Source organism: Microcebus murinus, chromosome 3 (genome assembly GCF_040939455.1).
Source record: "Microcebus murinus isolate Inina chromosome 3, M.murinus_Inina_mat1.0, whole genome shotgun sequence".
NCBI classification, from domain to species: Eukaryota; Metazoa; Chordata; class Mammalia; order Primates; family Cheirogaleidae; genus Microcebus; species Microcebus murinus.
The window spans coordinates 38,027,730-38,040,007 of NC_134106.1; the positions used below are offsets into that span (position 1 = coordinate 38,027,730).

The following is a 12,278-nucleotide window of genomic DNA, read 5'->3' on the forward strand; positions in this document are numbered from 1 at the left end:
CCGAGAGCTGAGAGAGATCAATCTGTGATAGTTAATTTTCTGTGTCAACTTAAATGGGCCATTGGATGCCCGGATGTCTGCTTCAATATTATTTCTGAGTCTGTCTTTGAGGGTGTTTCTGGAAGAGATTAGCATTTGAATCAGTGGACTAGGTAAAGTAGATTGCCCCCCTCCCCAATGTGGATGGGTCTCCTTCAATCTGGAGTGGGCCCCAAAAGAACAAAAAGACAGAGGAAGGTTGGACGGATTCTATCTGCCTGACGACATTGAGGTGAGCCACCAGTCTTCTCCTGGCTTTGGAGTGGGACTTACAGCACTCACGGTCCTGGGTCTCAGGCCTTTGGACTCAGATCAGAAACGATACCGCTGGCTTTCCTGGGACCCCAGCTTGCAGACAGGAGATCTTGGAACTTCTCAGCCTTCATAATTGTCTGAGTCAACTCCTTATAATAAATATCATTTTACATATCTTTTATTGTTTGTGCTTCTCTGGGGAACTCTAACTAATCCAAAGTCTCTCCCCTTGGTTTGTAGATGGCCACTTTCTCGCATATCTTCACATCCCCTTTCCTCTGTTCATGTCTGGGTCTGAATTTTCTTTTCTAAAGACACCAGTCATATTGGATTAAGACTCATTCTAATGACCTCATTTTAACTTAATCAACATTTTAAAGACCTTATCTCCAAATAGTCACATTCTGAGGTACCAGGGGTTATAGTACTGCAACATATGAACTTGGGATGTGGTTCAGGATGTGGTTCAGCCCTTAACAGGGTTTATGGAGCTAATTGTGACTCAACCCAATAAAATCTGCATTTAAAAGAGTAGCACAAGGGAATAGACTTCAGATGGTGGAAATCTGGATTTCAAGTGGTGGGATTTTAGTTTTCAAAGCAGTCCTTAGGGGCTGTAAAGGCCCATTCTGCAGTGCTTGATGACACCTCAAAGATGTCACACTCTCTACCACAGGGGCCCTAGCAACCAGGTAGAATGTGGGTTATTGTGAGGACAGAGGATTGTGATGGTGGCCAGGCTGTGGAATCTGGTGAGGCCAAATGTTAGTGCCTCAAAAGATGTCCTTTGGCCCCCGTTAGCAGCATTGTGGTGTTCTGGATGGCAACAGAGGAGATGGAAACTCGGGGGGCCGGAGAAAGCTGCCCTACCTTCCCCAAGACGGTGCCTGTGGACTCCGTGTCTGAAGGGAAGCCAAGGGCTTCTTTGGTAAGGGGGTGTCCCTTCTCACTGCCCCAGTGAGGGAGAGGGAGGTACTCTAGGGACACGTGATTGGAGCTGAGTGCTGAGGTTCCAGAGAGCTGCCAAGAAGAGCAGGTGACAGGCCGGGAGCGGTGGCTCACGCCTGTAATCCTAGCTCTCTGGGAGGCCGAGGCGGGTGGATCGTTTGAGCTCAGGAGTTTGAAACCAACCCGAGCAAGAGTGAGACCCCGTCTCTACTATAAATAGAAAGAAATTAATTGGCCAACTAATATATATAGAAAAAATTAGCTGGGCATGGTGGCGCATGCCTGTAGTCCCAGCTTCTCGGGAGGCTGAGGCAGCAGGATCGCTTGAGCCCAGAAGTTTGAGGTTGCTGTGAGCTAGGCTGACGCCACGGCACTCACTCTAGCCTGGACAACAAAACGAGTCTCTGTCTCAAAAAAAAAAAAAAAAAAAAAAAAGGAGCAGGTGACATGTACCCCTTCCCCATCACTGGTACCCAGCTGTCACCAGGGACCAGGTAGCCCTTCATAAGATGGCGAAGTCAGTCACTTGAAGCTGGCTTTGATCTCGTCCATCTGCCATCCCACGTGGGGTCCTTCCTTGCTCTGTGGATGGAACCTGGCTCCCGCGGTCCTCTTGCTGATGCCCATATGTTTAGGCTCTTTCGGTGCAGACCTGGGGATCCCTTCTCCCTCTGTAGCCCCCAGAAGAACTAGTGTCTAACCAGTCCCCCTAACCATGGGGTGAGGGGGGAGGTGGTGATTTGAAAACCTCTAGGAAGACAGACATCCCTCTCAACACGCAATGTCTCCGCTTGCAACTCTCGGGCCCCCTTAATGTTAGTTTGCTCTCTTCTCAACTCTCAGATCAGGACAGCTCCGGGTAAGCATGCTTCTGGTGAGAACTCGGTCTAGATGTTTAAATTCAGGACTCTCTTTCAAACACCCCAGTCATTGTGGCCTGGGTATGCGGGAGTGCCACGGGGTGGTGGGCAACAGATTCTGAGGCCTCTCTGTTTCCCCCTCCCCTCTCCTGTCTCTGCCCCAGGAGGCTGAGCCTCCGAAGCCAGAGCCTCCAAAGCCAGATTCCTCCTATGACTACTTGGAAGAGATGGAAACTTGTGAGGATGGAGGAGGCTATCCAGGGCCACCTAAGTCACCGTCCCCCAAGTCTGGCACCACCACCAAGGGCCAGGCAGGTGACGGACCCGAATCCCCAGAGTGGCTTCTGTCCTCGGGGACAGAGCACAACGCCGCCAGTGAGATGGAGCTGGAGAAGATGCGCATGGAGTTCGAGCTCACCCGGCTCAAGTACCTGCATGAGGAGAACGAGCGGCAGCGGCAGCACGAGCAGGTGATGGAGCAGCTGCAGCAGCAGGCGTCACCCCCGAGGGCATCACGCCTGGTAGGTGACCTGGTAGGTAACCTGGTAGGTGACAGGAAGGGAAGAGCTGGGAGGGAAGGCACAGGCAAGCAGGGGTGGCCCTTCCCTGCTGCACGGCAGCCATCCGCCCTGCAGATCCCATCCCGGATCTCGCTATAAGGGACTGAGCGTCCACACAGGGTGTCATGGCTTGGGTCACTTCCAGAGAGGGCTGCTCCTGGCCTTAGAGCCCGCCTCCCTACACGGGATGGCTCTGTTTCCCAGAGCTTCCGTGGTGAGCTGGATCCGTGGAGAGCTGAGGCTAGGAGGAGCCCAAAACCACATCGCCCACCCAATGGCCCTTTTGATAGCTTAAGGGAAAATTAAGGGGAAAGTCTTCCACACTTCCTCTAGGACCGAATTTCCACCACTTTCAATTCCTCTCTGCATTTTTTCTTTTTCTTTTTTTTTTTTTTTTTTTTTTGAGACAGAGTCTCGCTTTGTTGCCCAGGCTAGACTGAGTGCCGTGGCATGAACCTAGGTCACAGCAACCTCAAACTCCTGGGCTCAAGCAATCCTATTGGCTCAGCCTCCCGAGTAGCTGGGACTACAGGCATGTGCCACCATATGCCCAGCTAACTTTTTCTATATATATTTTAGTTGGCCAATTAATTTCTTTCTATTTATAGTATAGATGGGGTCTCGCTCTTGCTCAGGCTGGTTTCAAACTCCTGACCTCGAGCTATCCACCCGCCTCGGCCTCCCAGAGTGCTAGGATTACAGGTGTGAGCCACCACACCTGGCCTGCATTTTCTTTTTCTTAAGAGACAGGATCTCACCCTGTCACCCACCCTAAAATATACTGGCAAGATCATAGCTCACTGCAGCCTCCAACTCCCCAGCTCAAGGGATCCTCCTGCATCACCCTCCCAAGTAGCTAGGGATACAGGAGTTCGCCACCATGCCTAGCTTATTTTTTATTATTCTGTAGAGATGAGGGTCTCATTATGCTGCCCAGGCTGGTCTCCAACTCCTGAGCTCAAGCAATATTTCTGTCTTAGCCTCCCCAGTTGCTGGGATTACAGGCAGGAGCCATGCCCCCAGCTCTGCATTTCTCAAAATGTGATGCTGGAGACTACTCAAATCCCACTTCAGAGGCTATTCATGGGCTTTACAGGATACTACAGCCTTGAATTGCTGGCCTTAAGCCATCCTCCCACCTCAGCCTCCTGAGTAGCTGGTACTACAGGTGCATACCACCACGCCCAGCTTTGGCCAGTGGACCTTAATAGAACCATCTCCTTCCCATCAGGTCTACATTTACTCTGTTGGGTCACACTGCCTTGTAGTCAACTGTAAGAGCCGAGCCATCTTTTCACAAGAATGTACCGCTCTCTCCAAATCTGTACTAAATGAGGATAAGAATGCTTATTTGAGATTATACGGGATGTGAAGAGCTTAGCACAGTGGCTAGGCCATCATAAGCACTCAATAGTGGAAGATGTCATTGTTAAAGCAGTGTTGCCTAGGCATTAAAGTCAGACAGTCCTGGGTGAAAATCCCAGTTATGCCATCTATGAGCTGTGCGATGTTGAGCAAATTACTTTCTTGCTCTTTAAGCTCTGGGATTTGCTCATCCATGAGGTTGTACCTACCTCATAGTGTTGTCATAAGGATTAAATGAGAGAATGCATGCAAGGCATTTTGCAACGAGCCCAGCACATTAGATAAGCACTCAATAAATGCTAGCTATTACCATATTTATGTACTCATGCAATTCACTTCTTGACCCAAATGCAGCAACTTACATTTATCACTTCTCAGTTTTATTAGGATGTAATGTATTAGCTATGCTTCCCAGCTCTGAGTCATCCTCAATTCTGAGAAGCTTGCCTTCTGTCTTTATCTAAGTCGCTGCTATAATTGTTGAGAAGGATATGACCTAAAATAAATACCACTAACAGATCTCCCTACAGGTTAGCAATGTTCCATGAATCAGTACCCTTAAGTTACATTTTATCCAGGTCACATTTCTCTACCTTATCCAAAAACCTGTCCTGAGACACACTGTCAATGGTCTCCCAGAATTAAGATTTTACATTACCTATAGCATTTGCCCAGTTGACTGGTTATTTTTTTTAAAAGAAAATGGGGTGGGTTTTGCATGATTTGTTATTAATGAATACAAGTTGGTGTCATAATTTTTTTTTCTTGCTCACAAAATACCTGCTTAATTACACACTAAATGATTTCACTGAGCCAAGTCAAGCTTATTGAACTGAGATTACTAAGATCTTTCCCCCCTTCTTTTTGAAAATCTGGAAAATATTTACCTGTATCTAAGATGCTGACAAAACACTTCCTAATATTTTTTAATTCTCCTAAGTTCCATTTCCAAACTTGTGCTTTTCCTTAGTATCCTAGGATAAAATTTGTCATGAATTGGAGCCTGAAACTACTTAAAGCAGATATGGTATTGTACTTTGCCTTTGGTCTGTGTCTCCTCCTAACCATATTTATTTCCCATTTTTAGACTGAAAAATCTCTCTCCTTGCTGGATGAGATGGAAATCCTTGGCGTATAGTCTTATCTGTCTCTGTCTTCTGTTCAAAAGTTAGACCATTGAAAGTATTTTGAAAAGTCTAAAGGGTTCACAAATGCATGTTTTGTGATCAGAAATATAATGATTACCCACCAGCACTTTCAGACTGAAAACACACAGACTCCAGGAAGGTGACAGAGTCCATAGGCCCAGAGCCACACTGAGCCACAGAAAACTGCTGGGTTGGTCCAGCCCTCCACTCCCATCAGAACATTGTGTTCCTCTGGTCTTTGGCTTCCCTCGCTATTCATTTTAAAGGCAACATCACTGGAGTCACTTTCTGCCCTCAAGATTTTATTTAGTTGCCCTCACGTTATATGTAGCTATTTCAACAATAATACGTCCCATCCCCAGCCTTTGGTAATAGTTTACAAAAGTGTTTCGCTTTTTGTGCAAGTCAAATCAAGGTAAGGATTTGACTTGATCGTGAAGTTCCCCCTCTTCTCTTTTTCTAGGTGGGTGGTTGGATAGATGGATGGACAGATAAAGTAGTATTGTCAATACAATGAAAATCTGAGTGTGTTTCTAGCCAGTTTAGGGCATCTCAGTCCCTGCCACTTGGCTGTTTTCAAAAAAATGTGGCACGATTTTTAAAAATACTTTAAAGAATAACCCATGGGTAATGACTTAACTATGGATCAAAATCATTATATCAACTTTTGCCTTATTTATACATTGGTGCTTTCTACAGTTAAAATGGGATCTGTCAGACCCCAATTATATAGATTCCAGAAAAGAGCAGCTCACAGGCACAATCAACCAGACAAGCCCAGCTGTTTTTCTCCAGCCCAATGCTGTGAGGGAGGCCCTAACACCCATCTCTCACCACCTGCCTCCAGGAGACACCAAACCCTGGACTGAGGGACTAGGGACTGACCCCGGCGATGCATGCCATGACCCAGAGAGTCATTTGTGCCCAAGGGACACCCTCTGATCGTGCCATTTTGTCTAGAAAATCAGGTTGTATGTCAGGGAAAACTGTCCAAAGAACACTCCCAAATCCCAGCATCCAGATCTGGGGAGCTTGGAATGAGAGAGAGACTGCCCACACTCGTAACTCCAATGGACAGTATGGAACATGATGAGAAAGAAAGGTGTTGGCCTGGCGTCCCAGTCAGAAGGAAGAGCAGCAGGTTCACAAAGTTCAAAATAATGAGTTCCCTCTGTATGCCAGTTACCTTTACTAGGAATTTTTCATTTTTCGTCTCACTCTTTTTCCTTGTGAGCTTGTAAAGTAGGCACCATTACCCCTTCCTTAGGTGAGGCCAAGGACCTGCCCAAGGTCACATTCGGGCAGGGACAGAGCAAGACTGAACCAAGATCTGCCTGACGCCACCAGCTCCACCATCTTCTCTCCCCCACAGTTCTCGGGAGGCCTCCAGGACCTCATGCTGCCCCAGAACCAGTTTGCCATGTTCCTGTACTGTTTCATCTTTATTCACATAATCTATGTCACCAAGGAGATGGTCTTCTTTCTTTTCTCCAAGCACTACCTGTTCTGCATTGCAGCCATTTTGCTCTGTTTCATTAAAACTTTCTGGTCATACTTCCAAGTGCCTTTACTCCATCACTGGGATCCTGCCCCCACCACACCCCCATGCCGGAGTATTATCGGGACATGATCCCAGTTGTCCCCCCGGCCTCCCTGGCACTGCCTCCCCTCACATTGTGCCTCCCTGCAATCAGAACCTACTCTTGGGGTGTCAGCCACTCACACCTGAGTGAGAAGAAGCATGTTCGGGCCCTTTGTATGAGTCTGAGTTCTCACTGTGGATGACCAGACTTCATGCTCTGAGAGGAGGATTTCACAAGTTAGTGGAGTAGGGAGGTGTCTATGGGGAAGGAGGAGTTTGGAAAGCCTTTCCAGAATTGCACCATGACCACCGCATCGATTCACATTCCTAGATCTTCTCTGAGGTGGAGGAAGTCTGCGGTAGGCTGATGAGTAGTCCCAGACTGAAAAAAGATGTCCATGTTCCAATTCCCGGAATCATGAACATGTTACCTTATATGGCAAAAAGAAAACACTGAGATGTCATTAAGTCAAAGACCCCAAGTAGGGAGATGACCCTGGATTTTCCAGGTGGGCCCACTGTAATCACAGGGTCCTTATACAAGGGAGGCAAGAAGGTGAAAGGTAGGAAATGTGACCGTGGGAACAGAGGCCAGAGTGACTGGGGCTACAAGTCCAGGCATGTGGGCAGCCTCCAGCGGCTAGAACAGGCAGGAATATGGACTCTCTCCTAGAGCCCCAGAAAGAAACTAGCTCTGCCAACCCACTTTAGATGCCTGACCCTCTAGAACTGTAAAAGAATAAATCTATGTTGTTTTAAGCCACTAAGTGTGTGGCTTGTTATAGCAGCAACAGGAAACTGACACAGGAGCCAAGACTCCTGAGCTCTTTCCAGCTGTGCCAACATGTTAGGACATCATCACCGGGCCATTAGCAAGGTTCTGTTTAGCACTGGGCCTGGCAGAACTGAACACAGCCAGTCATGCAGGCTTGGGGTCTGCCTTCAGGTAATATGTGATTAAAAAGGAGAGGGAGCCCGGGGCAGGCCTCAGAATCTAGTGGACAAAGGGCACCCCCATCACTGAGCAGTGCATCTTTGGGTGAGGCAGGTGGCAAGATAAGGACATCCTCCTAGGGATCCCAGGGAAGGAGGAATTAAACACCTAACTGGGCCCAGAGAAGTCATCGATACTATCCTACTGGAAAAGTAGGAAGAGAAAAAAAAAAACGCACTCACCATGCACCAGCCTAAGCACAGACTTACAAAAATGCAGGAAAGCTAACCCATAAACAAACACGCCAACTTGCACACAGAGATACAAAACAAATAAACAGTCCACAATGGACATGTTCCCTGCCCAGCAAATAAGCAACCAAAAGGAACTCACTTTGAACACTAGAGGGCTCATGAGCCGGCACAAATGAAGCTGCCCAGAATGTATTTAACAAAGAAAGGAGTTCAGCTCGGCCAGTGGCCAGCTCCCCAACCCTTCTCCGACAATGCCTAGCAGATCGCCAGCTGTTCCGGCCCCCCAGCCCAGCAAGGACGGCTGGCCATGCCACAGGAGACTTTACTCCAGTGAGAATGCGCCAGACTGCACGAGGCCAGACACAGCTGTGCAATCGCTCAAGGCTCTATTGACCCTTCCTCTTCCCCGCATAGGGCTCTGCCTTAAGCAGGACAAGAGTTTCTGTCTCACTGGACTCTCTGAGTGATGCTCAGTGAAACCACATGGAAAAAACACTGCCTTGGGACTTCAATGTCAGCACACATTATCATGCCATTTAACTCCATGGTGACTTCTCATTTTCTGCCCAATTCAATACATCCATCCCCATTTATAGCTGCGTGTGGCAGGTACTTAACTAGGTGGTGATAAAACTGTCATTTCTCCTTAAACATTCCACGATGGGACTTTGTGCTATAGTCACTTCTCACAATCATTTTATTGGATCTGGGTTTCTGGCATGGTGTAGGAAAAAGATGGAGATCACAACAGCAAAAAGTTTAAGGCCCACATATTTATTATACCTTGTTGTAACAGGCAGAATTGGGAGTTTGTGAAAAATACTAAGTGGTATGAGGTCCGTTAGCGCATCCTCCTGTGACCAGGTAAAAACAGGACTTAAATACATTCATTTTCCTTTAAAATTTTCAGAGAAAGACTCAGTTAACTCCTTTGAGCAGTTAAGTTACCATCTTATCTCGCATGCTTATCCATGGGCATGAAGTCTCCCCTTCCAGCCCTCCTATTATAGTTGAAGACTGAAGCCAGCTGCCCAAGATGTGCCCTCTAGGAAAATGAGAGCAACCCAACGGTCACTCCCCAAACTTAGAGCAGGTCTCCTGGTTCAATACAAAACATAAAATCAGAAGCAAGAGAGATGCAAAGCATAGGAAAAAGGCACAGCAAAGCAGTTACCAATGAGACAAAAGCCAACAAGCTAACATACAAGCACCTCTTCAGCACCAACGCCAAGGCGCCGGCACCCTACTAAAGTGCTTACAGAGGCTATCTTCACCAAAACCCTGGGAGGTAGAAACATGTACTTTCCCCATTTCACAAATGAGGATGCCAAGGTTCAAATAAGTCAAATGACTTACCCAAGATCATTCTGGAGCACAGGTTCTTTCCACATTACCATGCTCCCAAAATCCTGCCTTGGAGATCTCCCAACTTTGCAGGCGAGATGAGTTTAACACACCTGAAAATGTAAAGAAGCTATCAGCATATAGACCTCAGTTACAAAGCAGGTGGAAGGAAGAGAGCTTTCTGCAGCCCGGGGTGATAGGGGAAGGCTCCTTGAAGGAGCAGCCTACAAGGGTAGGTAAACCTGGAACAGGTGGACATGAGGAGGGATCACTCACACAAGCCAAGATCAAGGTGGGAGTGTACAGTCTGTGTTCAGGAGAGAAGGGTCACTCTTCCGTGAATGGTATAAAGGGTAGCACACCTGGAAAATTGGTTTGGGGCCAAGTTTTATAGAGTCTTGGTCTGAAGAATACAAATTTAAGCCCTTGGGAAATAGGGACTAAAGATTATAGAGTGGGATGGTAAACAAAAAACAAACAAAAAAATAAAGGATTCCTTTCCCTTCTACTTTCTGGGGACCATGTTCTTGCCTTGACCTACCCATTTCCAATCCAAAAACGTTCTTACTGGGGTCCTGAGTTTGAGGATTGTGTTCAGCTGTTAAAGAAACACAGCCACAGTGGCCTAACCAAGTAGAGGTCATGCTATTTCTGCTATTTCTCACATAGCAGGAAGTCCCAGGTAGCCAGTCCCTGGCTGGTGAAACTGCTCTAGGAAGTTGTCAAGGACCCAGCCCATCCTGAGCACACAGCTCTTACCTCATCCCACTGCTTCCAGCCTCATGATCTTCCAATGGCCAACACAGCTCCAGATACCCGACCCCCAACTCCAGGTCAGAGGAAGGGAGGAAAAAAGTAGCTACCTTTTAAAAGCTCTCCAGGAAGCCCCACCCATGGCCTTCTGCTTACCTCTCATTGGTCGGCCTAGGTCCTGTGGCCGTGTCCAGCTGTAGGGTGTCTGAGGTAGTTGAACAAAATTAGGATTGCAGCCCTGAACAAAATTAGGATTCAACAGAATGAGGGGAGGGGAGGTAGAGAATAAGCAGCGTGTCCACCATCCCTACTTTCTAAGGCCCAGCGCCCATTCCCTTCCCGGGATGCTGAGCATGAGAGCCTCGGTGGGTTGGGGGCCATTGAATGTAGCACAGCTGTAACCAATCTGGGCATGGCGCCACCACACTGTGCCTTAAGGAAGAGTGCCACATACCACATACCACAGCAGAAGGTCACGGCTTTCCCTGGACACATGCCTGGAGCAGCTCTGCCTTCATCCTCCTGCCCTCTGCCTGCGGCCCCATGACCTTCCACAGCCAGGGCAGCTGACTTAGAAAGGCCTGCCTCTCTGTGCTGGGTGCCCTTGGCAAAGCTGCAACAGGAGGCAGGTTTGACTCCAGGGTCCCTCCCTCTCCTCATCCCAGATCCCACAAAGCAGCCCAATGCCAGTCAAGGGGGATCTGAGCAGCCCACTGCCCCTGAGCTGCTAACAGATCTGCTCAGGACAAAGGTCCGCTCACCTTCTGCCCAAATAATGAACCACTAAGAGTAAAATTTCAGGCAGGCTTAGGAAGCGTCTTTTCTGCTCCTATGAGATTCCAAATGGAATCTCATAGGTTGCAACCCTGAGCCCAAGGGCAGGACTGGAGTCACAGAGACTGCTAAAATCCACAGGAGGGAAGGGGCACAGGCTTGGTTCCAAAGGCCACTGCCCTGCCATGTCTGTTTGTAATCCTAGTTTCGCAGGTGACTGTGAGCAAGTCGGTTAAGCTTTCTAGGCTTCATGTGGGTGACCTCTAAATTATCTAGACTCTAGCTCGGTCCAGAAAACCACAACAACAGCAACAAAAACCCACAGCCAAGGGTCTGATTTCAGAAAATCTGACTGAATTGATCTGAGATGGTGTCCACAGATGATTTACTAGCCTTAAAAGTGCCCCAGTCTATTCTAATATGTAGCCAGCGTGGGAAAGCCTAGATCCTCGCTCCTCAGCGTGCGATCTGTGGACCAGCGGCGACGGCCTCGCCTGGAAAGCCTCCTAGACAAGCAGCACCCAGGCCCCACCCCGGACTTGGAAATCGGGTGCATTTTGACAACATCCCCTAGCGATTCACGCACCTCAGAGCCTGGGCAGGGTGCTCTAGCTGATGAGACCCAGTTGAACCTATCCTCATGGGAAGATGCTGCTCTTGACCTGGAGGGTCCTGAGGGGGAGCGGGCAAAACAGAAGAAGAGGAGAGAGGGAGAATGACCGAGTGTGTCGCCTCCAGAGCACTGGGGGAGCTCCAAGGAGATCTGGTGGGGCCGGTGCCACATCAGGAAGCTGAGCCTGGGGGTAGCACACCTGCCCCTCCTCCCTCGGGGCTCTTTCACCAGTCCTTGCTTTGGGCTTCTGGGAACCAAATGACTTCACTGTGCACTCCAGGATTCACCAGAAAGTTCCGGAATCCCCCCAGGCCTGTGTCTGCCTCTGTCCCTTTTTTGATCTGACTCCTGTGGGTAGCTGTGGGGAAATCTTGCTAATATACATTCATTCATTATTTAAAAGTTGCCACTGTTCCTTCACCAAGGTTAAGTATGATTAAAAGATGGGATTTTTCCACAGGGCCCAGCAGAAAAGCTGGGGCTCCCACATTTTTTAAGCTGTTTTGGCCAAGCCTTGTTGCATAATTTAAAGTCTGTGACTTATTTAGATTTAATTAGCCAAAGGAGCAGCAGCTGCAGGTTCATTAGTCAGTATTTATTAAGCGCCCTCAGAGGGCTTTGTAGGCTCTTAAGAGCAAGTGGAGGATGGGTTTCGGACTTGCAAATGTCCTACACTTAAGCAGGAGGGGATTACAGACAGCACCAGGAGGGAGGCATTTTTGTTCCTCGAAGAGAGCAAAGGGGTGGCATCAAAAGGCCTGGGCTCATTGGGCAAATCCCCACAAAGGACCCGGAGTCAGGGATGTCCGCCCCTCGCAGGGTTGTAGTGACAGTCGGTGTAATAATGAG

The 12,278-nt window shown here is 48.3% G+C and overlaps 1 protein-coding gene across 1 annotated transcript; it reads left to right on the forward strand.

The window, feature by feature from the left end:
- The first annotated feature begins 992 nt into the window (after positions 1–992).
- Positions 993–10,829, forward strand: TMEM247 (transmembrane protein 247). Its single transcript, XM_076000448.1, has 5 exons — positions 993–1,222; positions 2,267–2,635; positions 6,548–6,736; positions 7,089–7,116; positions 10,708–10,829. The coding sequence occupies exons 1-5, from the start codon at positions 1,115–1,117 to the stop codon at positions 10,827–10,829; spliced, it is 816 nt and encodes a 271-aa protein (XP_075856563.1). The 5' UTR covers positions 993–1,114.
- Positions 10,830–12,278: the final 1,449 nt, after the last annotated feature.

Excerpts from the sequence above, each read along its gene's own strand:
- TMEM247 (XM_076000448.1), top strand. The coding sequence starts at position 1,115 with ATGGCAACAGAGGAGATGGAAACTCGGGGGGCCGGAGAAAGCTGCCCT. Across the intron at positions 1,223-2,266 it reads GGAAGCCAAGGGCTTCTTTG|GAGGCTGAGCCTCCGAAGCC; the intron begins GTAAGGGGGTGT and ends TCTCTGCCCCAG. Across the intron at positions 7,117-10,707 it reads TGAGGTGGAGGAAGTCTGCG|ATCCCACAAAGCAGCCCAAT; the intron begins GTAGGCTGATGA and ends TCCTCATCCCAG.